The sequence below is a fragment of the Onychomys torridus genome, chromosome 18 (genome assembly GCF_903995425.1).
Source record: "Onychomys torridus chromosome 18, mOncTor1.1, whole genome shotgun sequence".
Classification (NCBI taxonomy): domain Eukaryota; kingdom Metazoa; phylum Chordata; class Mammalia; order Rodentia; family Cricetidae; genus Onychomys; species Onychomys torridus.
This window is the reverse complement of record NC_050460.1, coordinates 41,675,364-41,695,706: the sequence shown is the minus strand read 5'-3', so window position 1 is coordinate 41,695,706 and position 20,343 is coordinate 41,675,364. Positions and strand designations below refer to the sequence as shown.

The 20,343-nt window shown below is 45.3% G+C and overlaps 1 protein-coding gene across 1 annotated transcript; it reads left to right on the top strand.

Annotated features, from left to right (window-relative positions):
* The first annotated feature begins 737 nt into the window (after nt 1–737).
* On the top strand, nt 738–19,855 carry Oit3 (oncoprotein induced transcript 3). The gene is made up of 9 exons (XM_036168379.1): nt 738–853; nt 3,602–3,976; nt 4,701–4,808; nt 9,051–9,173; nt 12,105–12,227; nt 13,511–13,671; nt 15,346–15,761; nt 18,010–18,109; nt 19,372–19,855. The coding sequence occupies exons 1-9, from the start codon at nt 793–795 to the stop codon at nt 19,543–19,545; spliced, it is 1,641 nt and encodes a 546-aa protein (XP_036024272.1). The 5' UTR covers nt 738–792; the 3' UTR covers nt 19,546–19,855.
* The last annotated feature ends 488 nt before the right edge of the window (nt 19,856–20,343 follow it).

Here is a 20,343-nt window from a genome sequence, read left to right as displayed (position 1 = left end):
ATGGTAGTTCCTAATTTTCAGTCCCTACCCCAATTTTAGTACGAGAGTTGGTGAAACCAGTAACCTCTAACAGCTCTGCTATGTGGGGAAGAAATGCATCATGGTACCACTGCTGGGGTTGGTAATGCCTGAGTGAAGGTTTGTCTCTTTAGAAAACTTTGAGACCAAAGACCAGAAGAAGACAAAACCAGAAATTCTTGGAGAGAACACCAGCCCCTCTCAGGCCCGTCGAGACCTGATGTGTGATCTTATTGGCTCCTGGACCACCAGACGGCGGTGACAGTCCCCCAATAACCAGTCAGACTACGGGGCTTATCCCATCCCCACTGAAGGAGATTGCACAACATCATGGCTGCGGCTTCAGGAAGCCGAGTTCCTAGAAGTCACAAAACAAGATTTTGACATGAGGGGATGTCCCTCCATAAGAGTTCCCTTCTGGATAAGATACCGAAGGCTCCGTGACAGGGAATTCTTCAGGGGAAGAAAAACAAAAACAATAGGAGGATGAGGAATGGTGAGGGTCCCCCCCCCACCCCTAAAGAAATCTATCAGTACAATAGCTCTGTTGACAGTGAAAAGCAGGCTTCTATCTGGAGTCAAGGCCAGAGCAGCAGACTCCTTGTCCCGCTCACCAGCTTCTGCTGCCCCATAAGGTCCCAGCCAACGCTGATGCAGATTTTCTTCCTAAGAGCCCAGAGGGATTTTTTTCCCCTAAGTGCTTGAAAAAAAGAACAAAGAAAAAGTAGCATTAAGAGGGTTTTCCATTCTGTTCCTGGCAGCTGGATCAGAAAGATGCCCCTGTTCCTGTTGCTCACCTGCCTCCTCACCACCAGCACCCCAGTGTCGCCCATAGGTGAGTGTCAAGAATTTGATACAATGTACCTTTTTTGTTGCTGTTTGCTGTTGTATACCGAATGGTAGGAACTAGATGACCAGGCCTAAAATACTGGTCCTACAGCTGTGTCAAAAAAGTCCTCAACCCACAAGGCTATGTGCCATGAGACTTTTTGTTGCATGTTACTTTACTGTCCTGCCTGAGGGTCCAGAAATTCCACGGCTCTTTGTCTCTAAACCTTCCTACGTGTTAAATAGTGCTTGGAGTTCGTGTGAAAGGGAATTCTAATCTCTTTGTAGTGTAAGCATTTTAGAGTTTCAGCTTTAGGAATGGAAAGGATTTTTTTTTTCTTTTAGAGATGAGGGTAGGGCCTTTTCCTTCATGAATAAAAGGGACCAAACGTTCAGTCCCTGGAAAGGGTAAAGATCTGGATTAACTGTTTTTTAAGTTTGACCTTTAAAAATAAGAGTGACTCTTTGCACAGAGCAAGCAATTCTTAAGCTGTTTCTCTCAGGCTTGGCAGAAAACTGGCCAACGAGGATCCTTCTGGGCACGTCTGAGTAGCTCAGTATGTGACTGGCCTAGATTTGTCTCTCTGAGGTAACTTGGGCCATGCCCTGGCACCTTTAAGTATATACATTAAAAACAAATTTGAAGCCTGAGGAGATGTGAAAGCTACATGTAAGGCAATGTTCTGGATGGGATCCTGGGACAGGCAATGATGTAGATAAAAACCAAGACAAGGTGAATGACTCTAGGCTTGAGTTAATACTATACCAACCGTGCCTCACTGACTGGGACGCAAGAAAGGAGAGGAGAGCTGGGCGGTGGCGGCGCACGCCTTTAATGCCAACACTCGGGAGGCAGAGCCAGGTGGATCTCTGTGAGTTCGAGGCCTGCCTGGGCTACAGAGCAAGATCCAGGACAGGCTCTAAAACTGTACAGAGAAACCCTGTCTCGAAAAACCAAAAGAAAAGAAAAAGAGGAGAGGAAGAGAGAAAGGAAGGAAGGAAGAAAGGAGGGGAGGTAGGATGTAAGAAGCAAGGGTTGGGGAGCTTCCAGACACAGCAGAGGTACGGGCTGCAGAGAGTACAATCTGGACTGTGTAGGGCTCACTGGTATACCAGCCTCCAGGATGATGATAATATGGGGACTCAGATATGTCTGCTCACGTCCTGTGGTTGGACCTTGTACAGGAGCCAAGATGCCCCCGAGTGTCCTGGTGAGCCCCTGAACCTTCTTCTACCAGGTAGGGGGACTTTGAGGGGAACACACGGGGCTGTTCTCTTTCAAGCCCTGAGGTTAAGGATTGTATGAGCTAATTAGGATCCATTTGGAGAACACCACATTCTTGGCTCCACACTGAGACTCAAAACGGGATTTGGCACCGAATGAACATTTGAAAAAAGCGTGGAAGCATTTAATGTTAGAAAATATCCAGTGACTGTGTTCGCGGGACATCCTATGTGGGGTTGCACAGCAGACGGTGGGTCGGTTTCTCTTCTTCATGCCTCTGCCGTTCCTCTACCACGGGGAGGCAACTGAACTTTTCAGCAGTGTAAGAAATGACATTTAACTTTAAGGAAAACTTTAGAAATCATGGAATAGTCATCACAGGAGCTGCTGTGGATGCCATTAAAGGTTGAGCGACTAACCATTTGTTGTAAAATTAGAGCCAGGCAGATGAGTGGGATGTCTCTATGGATTTACAGTCACCTGTGGAATGTCTCTGGAAGCCTTGCTTGGCCAGAGAGGCACAGCCAGCGGGGCAGAGGAGGAGATTTTTCCCTTGGAGAGGTGAGGGAATTTGGGGACATTTCCTCCTCTTTGGAGGACACTGAATTGCCAGCTAGCACTCAGCCAGGACAGCTTAAGGATGTTTTAAAGACTTTGGGAGGAACCACAGAACTTGAAGAGAAGGTTGCTTGTACCACCTACAACTCTGCAAATGTCGTTTCCAGAAAGTTCAATATCCTAATCATTTCTTTCTCCAGAATGTCCAGTTATTCCCCACACCCACTTGCCAGGCTGCTGTGTATTCAAAGCAGCCGGCTGTGTGCCTCGGACCTGCTCCCTTTCCATGGAATGAGCTCTCCACATTCTTTATTCGGTCAAACTGCACACTGATGCAAGATGCTGACTGTCATTTTTGCAAAAGTAATTCAAGGCTTCCCTCCCTTCTTTTCTTTTTTAATTTCCAAAAACGTAACACAGTCTCTCCCATGCCTGGATAGCTGAACTGCAATATGCTTTTCCATAATCGTCTGTCCTTATCTTTATAACAAAATACCTGATTCCTCTTACACTTGATTCACTTGGTATATTGATTTAGTTTCTCATTCTTTTGTTCATTCATTCTGGTGCTGGTTGGAATGCAGGGCCTCTTGCACACCAAGCTCCGGCTGGGCACTACCAGGCATGGCACAGGCTTTTAATCCCAGCACTAAGGAGACAGAGACAGGGATTCCTGAGGCTCACTAGCCAGACAGCCTAGCCTAATCAATGGGCCCCAGGCCAGAGAGAGACCCTGTCTAAAGAAAACAAAGTGAATGGCTCCTAAGGAAGGGTGCCTGAGATTGACATCTAGCTACACACACATACACACACACACACACACACACACACACACACACACACCACACACACACACACACACACACACACTTTTTGTTTGAAAAATCAAAATGTAAGACTGAGGTGGATGTAGCTGTTGGCCTTGTGACCTGAAACACCACCAGGTGTCTCTGAGACCTCTCTCACTCCCAGCCCTAGATCCTTGTTCTGCTTACGTCAGCCTGAATGAGCCCTGGAGGAACACTGACCACCAGTTCGATGAGTCTCAAAGCCAACCCCTTTGCGACAACCATATGGACGGGGAATGGTATCGCTTCACAGGGATGGCAGGAGATGCCATGCCCACCTTCTGCATACCAGAAAATCACTGTGGGACCCACGCACCCGTCTGGCTCAATGGCAGCCACCCGCTAGAAAGCGATGGCATTGTGCAACGCCAGGCCTGTGCCAGCTTCAAAGGGAACTGCTGTCTGTGGAACACCACGGTGGAGGTCAAGGCCTGCCCTGGAGGCTACTACGTGTATCGGCTGGCGAAGCCCAGCGTCTGCTTCCACGTCTACTGTGGCCGTAAGTTCCTTCCTGTGCTCTCTTCCTTCCCCAGTAAGGCCACAGATGGAGTGAAAGGAGAAAAGCACCATTTGAATCCAAGTTATTGTGACCCAGCTTTATTTTATGTTCATTCACTCAAACATTATAGAATTAGAAGTGATGCATTTCCAAGAGCCCTCTGTTGCCTACCTGTTGACCCGTGATCAATAGGTGGACAGACAGGTGCCCAGACAGCTCACTGTCATTGCTTTTCAGAAATGATAGACAATGGGAAGAGGCAATGGGACATCAATAATACCTTTAAGTTATTTCTCTATCAGTAATACCATTAAAATCCAGGAACTTTGCCAACATCCTTGATGGCAGAGCTCAAACCAGGGCCTCACAGAAGCTGGTGTCCGCAGCTCCTGTGTACACTTTGGAGATTCCACAGTGGAGCATGACCTCCCCTGTAGTCCCTAGCTCATATGCCGTGATGTTTCTAATTTGCTGACGTCCTGGGGCCACCAGTGGGCCACTCCCACTCTGTAGCTGGGAGTCGGTTATCTGAAAGGCCCAAAGCTGCCCCCTGAACAGCTGATCTCTCTCCACTGGGTGATGTAGCCCTGAACCATGAGAAATGTCAGGATAGTGTTCTGGGAATTTGGAGCCCGTGGCTAAAGAGGAGACTTCAGGAGACTACTCGAAAGAGAGGGCCCCCCGAGTCTCCCCACTCACTGAGGAAATCGTTGTTCTTCCATAGATTTTTATGACATCTGTGACGAGGACTGCCAAGGCAGCTGCTTGGACACCACCGAGTGCGCATGTGCTCCGGGAACCTCGCTGGGCCCAGATGGACAGACGTGCTTTGGTAAGAACTACTCACCGGGTGGAAATGAGCCTTCAGGAACGAAGGAGACCTCTCAGGGCCCCGCTGCCAGCCCAGTTAGTCTCTGAGCATTTGCAATTGAGCTTGTCATCACCGGTCACAATTGAAGTGAGTTACAAGTTCATGCTATGATCAGGAGCAGTCTGCAATTAGACTGTCGGCTCTTGTGGCCGCTGGTCCCTTATGGTTATGGGGCCATTGAAAAGTGGCCAGTGTGGCCATACTTTCAGGAGGGGAGGCTAAAATCTTCTTAGACTATGGATTAGCCTATAGAAAAATGTCTGCCGTAAATCAAACAGTGAAGGGGAAAATAAATAGGAATCTCACTTACACAACTTAAGTAAAACATGGCTCTCTGAACAGATAAAAGAAAGAAAGAGAGAGAGAAAGAAAAGAAAAGCAGCCAGCATGCCTGAGGATCTGAATCTTAATTTTACTACATTTTACTATAAAAACTGACTTTTGATTCAGCCATTGGCAAACAAAAAATGCCTGGGATAACTTGAATGATTAAATTTTGTCTGTTTTTATCAACTGTAAGTACAGATTAAATGTTTCCTCTGAAAATTGGCACCCAATAAGGTGTGGTGCATTCCTGTAAATCTAGCACTGAGGAGGCTGAGACAGGAAAATGGTGAGTTCAAGACCACCCTGAGCTACATAGACAAGACTGTCTCAAAAAAATAAAAAAAGGAAGATTTGACATTCAAATTGAAATGTGTTATAATGTCATTTCAAAGTAGGTTCTAAAAACATGTATTATTTTCTTATGCATATTTCCTTTAGGTAAATATAAAAATGCAAATATATATATTGGTTTTTCAAGACAGACTTTCTTCATGTAGCCTTAGCTTAGTTCAGGCTGGCCTTGAACTCAGAGATCTACCTGCCTCTGCCTCCCAAGTGCTTGGATTAAAGGTATGCGCCACCACCGCCCAGCAATGCAAATATATTTTTATTTATTGACTTTTTCGTTTGCAATAAAGGTGGCATGCCATCACACCTATCTCTGCTGGCACTGTTTATTGCTTACACATCTTTGCCTATTAAAGCCCCAAGTTCCTACTAAGTGCTATGGGCTTCAGCGCGATGATGGTAGGCAGACTTCTGTGTTTATGTACACAGGTCAGTTTTAGTTTATGTTTAGTTGTCTTTGTAAATGAAACAGTTTTAAATTTTTGTTACACTTATTTACTGTGTATATATGCTAGTTTTCATGTAAATGAAACAATTTTAGAACTTTGTTCCACTTATTTACTGTGTATATGTGCTAGGTCACGGACAACTTGCCAGAGATGGTTCTCTCTTTCCATCAAGCTGGTCCCAGGATCAAACTTAGGTGGTCAGGGTTGGCAGCAAGCGCTTTTACCCACTGAGCTTGCCCAACAAATTTAATTAGTTTTTTAATTAGTTTTTTAATTAGTTTTTTTCAGGCAGAAAGGGAGAGAGTTAGAAAATAACAAAACAGATACACATGAACCCAGATGTAACAATAGTTAAAATTGGTTTACATTTTTTAAAAATGAAAAGAGAATTTTGATGTTCAAACCAAGCCATCTTGCTGGACCCTACCATCCTCTGCCATCCTCTGGGGTTGGCTGCGTGCTCGAATGTCGGCCTGTTTCCTTCCCACCCCATCTCCATGTTTTATTATTGCTGTGTGGATGTACCACACTGTACCATACAGAATTATTCTATCTGTACTGAAAGTTAATGTACAAACAACACCTCACTCCATGTGCAACATTTTCTCTAGGGTGTAAATGTGCAGATGGAATTGCTAGTGTCAAGATTCCTACACTGGCTAAAAATAGCAGCCCTGTGTAACAGTAGCCTAAATAAGTAGAAGTTAATTTGTTTCTCACATTAAAAGATAAAAAAAAAAAAAAAATCAAAAGAAGAAGCAGTCCCAAGAGTAAGGAGGCCAGGAGGAAGCCTTAGCATAGCTGGCCTCCCGCCCTCCCTGGTGCAGGTAGTGGAGTGGAGGTCAGGGTCCAGTTACAACCAAGCTCTAGGCAGGCCTGGTGGCACACAGCTGGTTTCCCAGCCTTGGAATGTGGAAAAAGGAGGATCAGGAATTCAAGGCCAGCCTCTTCTGCACAGTGCATTCTGGGCCATCCTGGGCTACATGCAGTTCTCCTCTCATCTACTAAACTAAAGTAGTTTTTACTTCTGCAGCTGTACATGCTGGCTTCTTTTCAGTTGTGATTTATTTGGTTCCTTTTATTTCATTCACTTTTTTTTTCTAGTTTAAGAAAATTCGTGTATGGTTTTCTGGATTGTTCTTTTATTTACCAGTTCAAAGCCTCCATCCATGCTTCAACTGTGCAGTCCACAGGCCCACTGGTTCCATTGTATGAACGTGGATCTCTCTCCCTTTGGGCCTCCGACAGGGAGCCTCCTAAATTGCTGTTGTATTTTAAAAACAGCAGGAAGGAGTCACACCATACAACAGGGCCCACGTAGGAGGTTTATTGAGAGGAGGGGAGAGAAAAGGCAGAGAAGGGGGCAGAGACAGAGACCGGTCCCTGGGGACAAGGAAGAGGGAGAGGGAGAGGGAGAGGGAGCGAGCCGGGAGGTGTGCAAGGCCCATACAGGAACCTTAGCGAATGCGCACAGGAGGTGTTTTTGGTGGCTGCAGCTGAGGTATACCCTGTCGGGACCCCAGGGCAGGCCAGTGCAGACGCCTAGATGCTGACAATTGGCACTTGCAGCAGAATCCCACTCAATTATACTGAAATGTGTATTAGTCCTTCTTGTTATGATAATGAAACTGCCGACACACTCGGTAGGTTACAAAGAAAAAGAAGCTTAGTTCACAATTCAAGGAGGGTCAATGGTACACTGTCAACATTGGCTCAGCTCCAGGGAAGGCCTGGTGGGAGATGGTATACCAGCAACACAAGCAAAGACAGGAAGGGATCCCACAAGAACCACATTGGTCACCTCCAATGGCAGTGTTCCCGGCTACCCCACTAGGCCTTGCCTCTCAAAGGCCCACCACTTCATCACATCACACTGGGGGCCAAACTTCCAACACGTGAACCTTAGGGCTTGCTTAAACCATACCCAAAGCCTAAGAGGGAGGCGCCTGTTCCAGGGCTCTGAGTGTTAAGTGGAGCTCCGCCCAGCTCATCTCCTTCCTGGGTCCAAAACCATGCTCTGGTACACTGTGAACGTTTTAGCTCCGGCCCTGGACTCACATGCTGAATCCAGGTTCCTTCCGAGGAAATAAGACACACTTTACTCTCTGCTTCCTTTCCTCTGTAGGAGAGAGATGACATATATTGTCCGTTTTATATTTTTTACAACAAGAATCCACACATAGCTCATCAGATGTTTTATAGACTGAAACCATTTCTTAAATATAATATGAAAACATTTCAAAAGAAAAATTTTTGAGACAGGGTATCACTATGTAGCCCTGGCTGCCCTGGAACTCATTATGTAGACAAGTCTGGCCTCCAACTCACAGAGATCCACCTGTTTGTGCCTCCCAAGTGCTGGGATTAACAGCATGTGCCACCACCACACCCAGCTGAGACGATTTCAGTTTTTAAAGTTGGTTTTTGAGGGTGATTTGTCATACAGTAACAGAAGAGACTGTCATTCTGAGTATTTTACTAGATATTTCCTTCTGCACTGTATCTATATTTATATTTATATATCTGCACTGTATTTATATTTAAAACAAAATATAATTTATAACCTTGCATTTAGCATTTTTTCATGACCTCATTGGAGAAAGAGGAATTCATAAAAACAAATAAGTTCACCCAGCACACAAAAGGAACCTCATTCCCCCAATAGCCTCACCTTATCACATTTATGTATGTATTGTGCATGCATGCCCCTGTGCCATGCTGTGCATGTGAAGGTCACAGGACAACTTCCTGATGTCAGCTCTCAGCTTCCACCATGTGTGTCCTGCTCAGGGGTAGCAAAAAGTGCCTGTATCTGCTGAACCATCTTGCCAGCCCCATAGTTCAACCCTGAAGGATAGGAACTCACAGGCACTCAGGCACTTTCTGCTCGGCTGAGACTGAATGAACAGAAGACAGATGGACAAACAGCTTGCCTGGGGAGACCAGGCCCATCCATGTGTCATCCATGCTGATTCGTAGGAGGGGACAGGGGTATCCAACAGCTTCTGAGAAGAGGTGGGGGATTCGGTTCAGGGGCTGGGGACAGCGATGCGGCGGTGACTCGGTTTCCCTTCTGCAGATGAAAATGAGTGTGAGCAGAACAATGGTGGCTGTAGTGAGATCTGTGTCAACCTCAAAAACTCACACCGCTGTGCATGTGGGGTTGGCCGCGTGCTGAGGAGCGATGGGAAAACTTGTGAAGGTAAGCTGGGCAAGAAGGGGGGCAACACTTGGGAAGCTGCCCTGGCGGTAGAGGCGAATAACAGTCTGTCAGCATAAGGCAGTGACAAGGGGCTCCTGGGCACAGGGGTGCTTAAGCTGTGGACAGGATTCAGTACTGATTTTGTCTTCAAGGCTGAAGAGGAGTGGGTTTTGCCTGAAGTAGAACGCTGTGGGGAATCCAACGTGGGGTAATTAATACTCATTTTTCTCAAACTTCAGTGTGCCCACAAATCCCATAGGATCTTGTGGAGGTGCAGGTTCGGACTCTGTGGTGTGGGGTCCAGCTGAGGTGACTGAGTTTCTAGATAAGGACTAAGTGCCTGAGGCTGCTGGCAAGAAGCTCAGAGTGGCGGGGAGCAGAGCATGCTCTATGGCTCTCAACCTTCCTGGGCCTGAGACTGGCCTCCCACCCAGCCCCCACGGGACCTCTGGTGGGCGGGGAAGTCTGCTTCAGCAGGCTGGGATGGGGCCTCAGATCTTAGAATTATAACAACTTCCATGGGTGATTCTTATTGTCTTAGAAAATTTGAGAAACTGCTTTTACACTGAATCATGTTTTTCTTCTTGTTAGGGGAGATTTGTATATTTTTAAAGATAAAATTATTTACTTAAAAATTTTAGGCTTTTTTATTTTATGTGTATGAGTATTTTGCCTGCATGCGTGTATTTATACATACACACATGCATGCCTGGTGTCCACTGGGGTCAGAAGAGGGTGTTGGATCTCCTAGAACTGGAGTTACTGACGGTTGTGAGCCACCATGTTTTCTGGGAACAGAAAAACAAATGTTCTTAACACTGATCCATTGCTCCTGTCCCCAAATAATCTACTTAAAAAAAACAAAAAAAGATTCATTTCTTTTTATGTGTGGGGGTATTTCGTCTGGTCTGTGCCCCATGTGCATATCTGGTGCTCAAAGAGTCCAGAAAAGTGTGTCAGATCACCTGTAACTAGAGTTACAGACAGTTGTGAGCCACTATGTGGGTGCTGGGAATCCAACCCAGGTCTTCTGGAAGAGCGGCCAGTGCTCTTAACCACTGAGCCACCTCCCTAACCCCATTGTCTACTTTTGATAACAGAGATGCTGTGTGTGTGTACACAGCTTAGTAACCAAAAACTTATTGATGTATTTCAAGGAATTGAAATGAAATTGTCTATTATTACCCTCTTACTTCTTAATTGATATAGCATTTCACATAGTTATGGGATACTAGGTATGATTCAGTAATCTGCCACTGTTTGGTGGGACTCAGGTCGTGTGCTTGTTACAGCTAAAGTGATGCCGTATCTGTTTTCACAAATCTGAGTTCCCCTAATGTTCTCTGCAGAGTGTGCCATGGAGAGGTAAATGGCATAGTTGTTATTATTTACAGAGGTCACATGATTTGTCCTTCAGGAGACAAATTGAGCTTGTGTATTAATAGAGCTCTAATTTCTATATTAAAATTTGTTGTATTCTCAGCACATACAAGATAATAAAATACCATCCCAAAGAGAAAAATTATGAGTCATGTCCAACAAAGTTTGCATTATTAATGCAGAAAACATTAACTGGAACACTAAATTGCTGTCCTTATAACAAGGCTAAATTATTTTAAATTTTATTGAATAAAGATAATGTGTGGATTCTTCCCTAAATCTTAATAATTTTGTGTAATAATTTTTGCATATTTGAATAGTAATAAAATATTCCTTGAAGAACATTTGTAATTATTCATGAGTACTTTATTGAGACTATTATGGTTAGTACTCATATAACCTTAAAACCTAATAACCATAACTGAAAAATATTTAGCAAATGATAAAAATTTTATGTGTCCATATGAGCAATACTTTAGGAATACTGTTTCTATTTATAACATTTAACTTTTATTGAAAAGCTAAAGGTATCTGTTTATTTGGTGTGGTTATTAAATGGTTATAGCTTTTTTAAAAATTAATTATACTTTTAAATTTTCAAGTAAATTTGAATAGTTTATGATATAAATAGGAAAATAGAGAAAAGTGAAGGGGGCAATACAAATGATCCTCAATCTCTGTCACTAGGTGTTCCCACTCTGAACATTTCGCTCCACCAACCCGAGGGGCTGAAATCTTTTAAGGCAATTTGGATTTTTTGGTCTATTTTTCCTTGTGCATTTTTACATCTGAAAATGCGCCGTGTGATCAGTTAGCGTTACCCCTTCATCTTACAAATATTGAAATTGCAACTTAGAGAAATAAAATGACTTCAGAAGGGGCCATTTTTCAGGTGGAGGCAGCAGGGTGCTGAGTGAGTGTGGTGAGCACCCCGGTGATCCCCAGCGCTGAAGAGAAGCCTTCTATTAGAAAGAAAACACATATTAATGTTGGGGGTTTTTTTTGTTGGTTTTTGTTTTGTTTTGTTTTTTGAGAGAGAGAGAGGCTCTCTTTATGTACTCTCAGCTGGCCTGGAACTTGATATATAGACCAACCCTCCTCCGCCTCCAAAGTGCTGGGATTAAAGACCTGTGCCACCACTGCTCGGCCCTACTCAGTCACTTCTTATTCATCAATATGTCTATAGAATTTTAACGTATATGAATATATTAAATGGTACAACAGTTAAGAAATGGCTTTTGGGTCTTAGTCATAAATATCCATGACCTCACTCTAATCATGAGAAAAACAACAGAAAAACATGGGAGAAACTGAGAGACACTCTACAAAATGCCTGGAGCGCCTCGCTGAGTGTTGCTGTGGATGGAGGGTCAGGTCACTCTTGGCGGTCACAGCCTTTAACGGGTGTTTTCTGGGTTTGCCTCGTGTTTCACCTACCACATTAGAGCGCAGGGATTCTGCCATGAATCCAGGATCAGCTCTGGTGATACGCTAGGATTCCTGCAGCAGAGGGTCGCATGGTGACGTGTTTGTTGTTGGTTCCCTTTGCAGACATTGAAGGATGCCACAATAACAATGGCGGCTGCAGCCATTCTTGTGTTGAGTCTGAGAGGGGTTATCAGTGTGAGTGTCCCAGGGGCTTGGTGCTGTCTGAAGATAACCACACCTGCCAAGGTAGACATGACCTCTATGTCTTTCTAAATCCATTAGGTGACTGTGTCAAAGTTAAAGTATAGACTGCAAGGTTTCACTCCCTGTGGATCCACACACCCTCCCCCACTCGACCTTTGCCCTCCCTCCTCCAAGACGGTCAGATTCTTATCTTTCAGAACACTGACTCTCTGAGCGCCATGAGTTCCTGAGTCACCATTCTGGAATCATTCAGAGCACTCCTGCAGGGTGTGATGGCGGCTCCTATCTGTAATCTCAGAACTTGGGAGGTGGAGACCAGAGCCCTGCCTGAGGGCAAGGCCAACCTGAGCTACACAGTGAGACTTGTCTCAAAAACAGACAGGAGTGAAAGGAGGTCTCTCTTTTTTTAAAAGTCAAAAAAAGCTAACTTTCCTTTGCTGTTGGCCTCTGAGTCCTCTGATTTCTATAGCACGGTACAACTACCGCTCAATTTGGAAGTGTTGACCCAGTCCTTATTCAACAGTTTCATGGGTCCAAACTAGATTGAAAGATGATAAATGATAGATTCTTCCCTCATTGATATGTTCTGAAAATTGTTTTCTAGTTCTCGGTGTCTGGGATAATAATTCCAGCAGCCAGCAAACACTGACCAAGCTCCTCCTGTTTCTGATTTCTTCATGCATCTCACTGCTGAGATGTATGCTCACAGGTTGGGGGGGCAACGAGGGGGGACCGAGTCTCCTTCAGGGTGTTTGCAGGGTCAGAGGACACGGGGCAGGAATGCTACAGAAAAGCAAACTCTTTTTATTATTAAATTAAAGTGGAATTTATAGTCAGACTTTACAGTTTATTGAGTAGCTCAAGGACAATTTGAAAGGTTTCCAGAGTGCAGGAACACTGTTTATCACCTGTTTAATGGGGCGGTAATTAATGGTCAAAACACAGCAGGTCTGTTGTGCCTTTTAAATCCATGTTGGCAGTGACTTTCCTGGGTTGCCAGTAAACTGTGTTGGCATTAAAGTTTATCCTTGGGTGTCTCACTCCATGGAATCATGCCAGCCACACTTTGGACAGGAGTTTGTTGAGCTGAAGCTTAATCACACTATTTCCTGCTAAAAGGAATATGTGATTTGAGGAACATCATTGACCATAATCTTGGGAGTTAGTGATCCCGACTATGTGCATCAACTTGCTTCAAGCCCTTTCCTGGAGGAAGGAACAGAAAGTGCAGGTTGCATGGAGGAGAAAGCTTTCCCCTAGAAGTCTTCCTTAGCCTTTTCCCCCAAGCCACGTTTCATGTTCTAACAGAATCCCCTCTCCCACAGTCCCTGTGTTGTGCAAGTCCAACGCCATCGAAGTGAGTGTCCCCAGGGATCTGGTTGGTGGCCTGGAGCTCTTCCTGACCAACAACTCCTGCCGAGGAGTGTCCAATGGCACCCACGTCAACATCGTCTTCTCCCTCAAGACCTGCGGCACAGTGGTTGATGTAGGTGCCCCAGTGGATACTTAGGGAATGACCCAAGTTCCCTACTTGGGAAGGCAGTTGACAGAGGGCATAAAGTGTGGCTTGTGTCAGTGAGACAGGTTCCCACAAAAGAACTGAGCTCCAAACACATGCCCTGCACCATGGTCCTGGAACTGTGAGGTATGGAATGAGCAACTCAGCCATCCCTGTTCTTACACAGCCCTGAGCAACCTGTATGCAAGGTGTTTTCCTACATCAACTCCAGTGGTACCAAGAGGCAGGATCCACCTTCTGTAGTCAATTATTTGGAGACTAGGGATGATAGGGACCAAAGGGCTGGTGGTTCTTTTGTGATAGGCTGAGGTTAAAAGGTTTATGATTTGTTTGTTTGTTTGTTTTCCAAACATGCTCAGACCCTCATACTGGAAACTCAGAGGGTACCTACCTGAGGAAGCTCACAGCAGTACTGAGATGTCAGTCAACACATAAAATGTAAATAAGGGGCTGGAGAGATGGCTCAGATGTTAAGAGCACTGACTGCTCTTCCAGAGGTCCTGAGTTCAATTCCCAGCAATCACAGGGTGGCTCACAACCATCTATAATGAGATCTGGCACCCTCTTCTGTATACATAATATGTAAATAAATCTTTTTAAAAAATCATTAAAAAATGTAAATAAGGGCTGGGCTGTATGACACATGACAGGGACTCCAGGAGTCCATGAAAAGGACGTCTGGCCTAGATGTGGGTAGAAGTGTGTGTAGCTCCCACAAGCAAAGAGGCAAAGAACCTTTTGATGGGGAACACAGGAGCAGAATCTTAAGGGATTCTCCAGGTCCATGCTAGGGAAAATTCCTTGCAGCCTGCCCTACAAGGAATCCTCACCAGAAAATGACATTGGAAAGGACATGGGGTAGAGATTGCTTCCAAAGGCTTGCTTTGTGTGGTAGGAAGAAATAGCAGGTTTGAGTCCACAAAAATAGGATTCAGCTGGGGGCTGTGATCCTGCAGTGTGCAAGACGGATGATGTACAGAGGTCTGCTTACAGGTCAGTGCAGAGGCCTTAGTGATCATTTATGAGTTCTGAGAAGTGAGTCAGAGGGCAGATTGCTGTGGGTGAGATTCAAGGTAGCTACTGGAGGAACATGGGTTCCCCACTGAGGCAAGCTGTGTGGATGGTTTCTGTGGATAACCTGATAGAATAGCCCCGGTACCACTCCCTGCTGGGAGAGTAGAAACAGGCCAGGGTAAACAACTGAAAATCCTCAGCACCAAGGCGGGTGCAGATTCGGGATGAATCCAGGGATACTTAGAAACAGCGAAATCCTAAGTCTGGAATTCCTGCCAAGAGAGCATGTAGTGCTGTCCTCTTCTGGATGCCAGAGCTTGGGATTTGCTGGTTATCTCCCTGGATCAGTTTCATACCTAATGCACCAGAGGGATGCCTGGGCCAACCAAGAAGTAGCCAGCATGCTGGCTTAGTCCGACTGTCTTACTAACCAACAAAGAGAGAAAGGGCCTGGGCGACATAAACAGCCCCCATCTCAAAACGCATTCACTCAAACCCAAAGCCCCTCTGGCATAAGGAACAAAATCTGTGATATTTGACATATCAGGTGTTTGGAGGATGTTAAGGTAAGAAGAAAGGTAACTAGAAATAAATCTCACAATCTCCATTCACCTCGGACTGGCACAGGTGGTGAATGACAAAATCGTGGCCAGCAACCTCGTGACAGGGCTGCCCAAGCAGACCCCTGGCAGCAGCGGGGACATCATCATTCGGACCAGCGAACTGCTGATCCCAGTGACCTGTGAATTCCCAAGACTGTACACGATCTCTGAAGGATACGTGCCCAACCTGCGCAATGCGCCTCTGGAAATCAGGAGCCGAAACCACGGCATCTTCCCCTTCACGCTGGAGATATTCAAGGACCACGAGTTCGAGGAGCCGTACAGGGAGACTCTGCCCACACTCAAGCTTCGCGACTCACTCTACTTCGGCATTGAGCCCCTGGTGCACGTGAGCGGCCTGGAGAGCCTGGTGGAGAGCTGCTTCGCCACGCCCACTGCCAAGATGGATGAGATACTCAAGTACTACCTGATCCAGGACGGGTGAGCACTGCCTCACTCTGTGTGTGTGTGTGTGTGTGTGTGTGTGTGTGTGTGTGTGTGTGTGTGTGTGTGGTGTGTGTGTATAATATATGGTATATTATATTTTCATAATAAATAACTATATTTACTAATAATAAATGATAAAATAATTTAATTGCAATTATTATATTTTTTAAATTATTATGTAATTTTTAAAAAGCAGATTTGAAGTACAATTGAATTTGATCATAAAACATAGCGAATAATTTTATACTTGAAATGCCTACAGAATGCCTAGGGAGAAGTTCAGTGGGGCCACTAGAAATGTGTGGTAGTCTCACGAACAAAGTCAGAACTACAGGCAAAGGACATATGACTAGGATGAGCTAACTTGCTCAGAGGGGCCAGAAGTCAGGGAGGGGGAGGGCTGTGGGAGACACTGAAACAGCTCATCTAGACTCCACTTTCAGGAAGTTTGATAGTGGGGACTGGGAAAATGGCTCAGTGCCTGAAGTGCCTATCACAAGGATGAGGACATGAGTTCAGATCCCCAGAACCCAGAAGCCCACTGCACCTGGGTTAAACAGTCTACCTAATCTATGAGCTCCAGGCTCAGTGACAGACCCTCTCTCCCTAATCTATGAGTTCCAGGCTCAGTGACAGACCCTGTCTACCTAATCTATGAGCTCCAGGCTCAGTGACAGACCCTGTCTACCTAATCTATGAGCTCCAGGGTGAGAGACCTTGCCTCAATAATTAATGTGGAGAGAGACTGAGAAAAACACCTGACATTGACCTCTTGCCTCCACACATGCACACGTGTGTACCCACATGGACACATGCATACACCCATATGAACATGAACATACATCAAACATACATACACACCAAAATAAAAATAAGAAATGAAGTGAGTAGTGTTGCAAAGAGAAGAAATTCTTGGTTGATTCTGGGGAATAAATATCGAGATTTTGGTGGCCTCACTGAAAGGTTGGGGTTTGTAGGTATGTGGTGGCATCAACAAAAATCTAACTGCTCCTCAAATTAATATCAAGGTTCTGTTCTTTCTTGGCCTAAATGGCAGCTGGGACACATCTCCTGTGGTCAGGAACTGCAGCCTCCTGAATGGGAGAAGGGTCGAGTGTATGCCACACAACATTTCTCCGGATCTTCCCTTCCCTTGTTGGCCCAGTTCCCCTGGAAGTTTCTCGTCTGCTTCAGCTTCTAGTTTTCCTTTCACCACAGCTACTTCCATGCTGCCTTGAACAGTGGGTTCAGAGTCCTTGGAGCATTGAGATCAGCTGAGAAGCCGATGCTGTTACGCTCGCTGGGGATGAGTCACCTGCTGTCTCAATGCTGGGGAAATCTGCTTATCTAGATGTTATTTGGACTCCAGGTGAAGGACTGTCACCTTCTGTTAGATAATTCAAAGAAGCTGTGCTGTTTCTCCCTTGATCCTTAGTACATACAAAAGAGAAAAATCTGTGTGTGTGTGTGTGTGTGTGTGTGTGTGTGTGTGTGTGAACATTCATGTACATGCACACATGCACAAAGACACAAAATGGGACAAATCACACAAAGGTAGTCTTGGCTTCTCAGGAGAAAATGTGCATTAATACCTAAAATCACAGCCTTAGCCTGTCAGTTAATGTGTCCCTTCTCCAGTTGACCATGACAGGAACCTCATAGCAATGTGTCAACCTGACTGAAGACAAAGACCACAGACTGTGAAGGGCAGCTTGCTGTTACATTTGGGAAAAGAAAAGAAACCATTTGAGGCCAGTTGTCACCTGAGAAGCTTAAATGTGGGTGCACAGATGGCTCATTGTCCTCTGTACCCCCTCCTGGGGCCTGTGTCCCTTATAGGATATGGGTGTTAAGTTAAAGAAGAGCCTTCTCACACTGGGAACTATATTAACCAGATTCCAACAATGTATCACCAATGGAAAGACAACCTGAGTCGCCAAGGGTCTCTCTGAAAGACACTTTGGTGCTTCTAACACATAAAGCCTTTAATCAAGCAAGAAGGGCTGTACTCTCTGAGGCTCCATGAATAAAGGATAGGAAGACATACTTAGCCCTAATTAATGAGGTCCGAAGATGCCTTTGCCAGGAAGGGCTGCTGTTCACCCTTTGTTCTCCTGAGGCTGGTGTGCAGCCCAGCACGCTCCACCCACTTTACCTCTCCCTGCACCAAATGCCTTAGCCGGGATTGTTTCCTACTCTGTGGAGGCAGGCAAGTCTGACACACTATCTGTCCCACTTTCAGCTGCGTCTCCGATGACTCAGTGAAGCAGTACTCATCCCGGGATCACCTAGCAAAGCACTTCCAGGTCCCTGTCTTCAAGTTTGTGGGCAAAGATCACAAGGTAAGCTGAACACCTTTGTCTCACAGCCTCATGCCTGAGCCTTCCTTCTCATTGACTTGATGTGTTGACATTCTAAGAGCCTGTGGTTAGCTTCTGCTATTCTCTGGGGGAATATAGTTAAACTGGCTACCAAGAAACTCGGTGTTCATACATGTTACAGTTGCCTGCCCCACCCAACTCCTGCATAAAAGGACTGTGCACAGAGAATATTTTAAGACCATAGTTTGAAATCTTTGTGGGCAGGTAAGGGGGGAAATCCAGTGTTAATGTCAGTTCAACAAAAGATTTAGACAGGAATCTCCTAGAATGGCAGCAACGGACTGGGAAGAGACTAGAACTCACAATGCTAAGCATAGCACACAATAATATGGAATGTTCCCCATGGAATGTGTGGGAAACAACCAATTACCAAGCCATAGGAAGTGAACAGCAACAGTGTAAATTGAATTTTTTGGAAGTAAGTTACCTGCTAGTAAGCCATAATCATTAACTCAGCATAAGGCTTTGTCTAAATACATTTTTGGCAATGTCACAAAAACAAAACAGTTTGCTGGATATGTTTATAGAACGTGGTCATAAGAGGGAGAAAGGGGCCCCCAAAGAAGCATAACTGTATCAATGTAGTACAACATTAAGGAGTTTTTAAATTAGGAACATGAGAAAAGCAGGCATGCAGAAAGTGTCATAAGAGCATGTGTATGTATGGGTCAAGCTGGCAAAAGGCTGGGATTGACCAGATGGAGCTTTTGCTGCTGTTACCCATGTGGAAACACAGCCCAAATGAAGCACAACAAAGCAGTATTCTTTTCCACGTTGCCACTAAGTGTCCTTTCAAGCTGTGTTGTTGTTCCAGAACTCCAGCTCAGTAGCTGAACCTGCTCTAGGCAGATCCTTCTGGAAAGGACTCCCTCCTTTACAAGAGAAGTCCTCGCCCCCAGTGTTACTCCAGCCCAGGAACTGACAGGAGACATGCTCCCCTAAGGTCTCTTCAGCATGCCAAAGTTGTGGGCCTAGGTTTTGAGGTCACCCACGTGACTGCCCCCCCTCAACTTGGCCACATTTCTCAACTTGTAGATTGGGCAATTTCCTTTTCCTAAGTCTCACTTTTCTGTCCATGAATACAAGACTGTCACTGCCATCTTGAGTTGTTGCTGCCGTGGCCGAGATGGCACTTGGGGAACATGGGGTACTGTGTATGGCTCTCAGCCATCGCCTACGTGACAGTTGGCACCCCAGCTTTTCCATCATTACCTTCCTTCCAGGAGGTATTTCTTCACTGCCGTGTCCTTGTTTGTGGGGTTCTGGATGAACGCTCCCGCTGTGCCCAGGGGTGCCACCGGCGAGTGCGTCGTGAGGTGGGGGAAGACGAGGACTCTGCTGGGCTGCAGAGCCAGACACTGACTGGCGGCCCCATCACCATCGACTGGGAGGACTAGTCCCTGCTTCCAGCCACCTTCCTCTCTGGAATGTCCTCCTAGGTCCTCTGAGAACAGCAGAGAACCTCCCAGAACACCTGGCTTCTTTAAACCATGTACTGTGAGTTAAGACAACCCTCCTACCACATGAAAGGATTGATTAGCTGGTTTTGTCTCTGGGTTTTGTCGCTACTGACCCGTGACCTAGGTGGGCTTCAGTTTCTGGGTTTGAAGAACTATGTTGTCCTCACAGAAGGACAACTCCCTCATGTTCTCTTTTTCTTTCTCACAATAAAATACCTCATTTATGGTAAATGAGGTGCTGGGAATAGTATTCTAATTTAAAAACCTAAAAAAATGAATTACTAAAACTATAACCCATGATCTCCTTAATATATAATAATTATGCCCTGAAATTCCAACCCCAGTACAGAATATTTATAGGAGAGTTGAAAGTTTATTAATAAAAACAAATTCATAAGATGCATAAGAACATTGGATGCTCTTGCAGAGGACCTGGGTTCAATTCCCAGTACCCACATGGTGGCTCACATCTGTCTGTAACTCCAGTTCCAGGATATTCGATGGCCTCTTCTGACCTCCTCCCTCAGACACCAGACATGCATGTGGTGTGTAGACATACATGCAAGCAAAACATTCATACATATGAAATAAAACGATTTAAAAAATTGTCAGCATGCATATAAGTGGTTCGATGGCTGGATTGAACTATAAGCACAACTAAATTTTGGTCCCATATGCCCTGAACATTGATATTCTGTGCCTTTGGTTAGGTAACACAATAGGAAAGGGTATCAA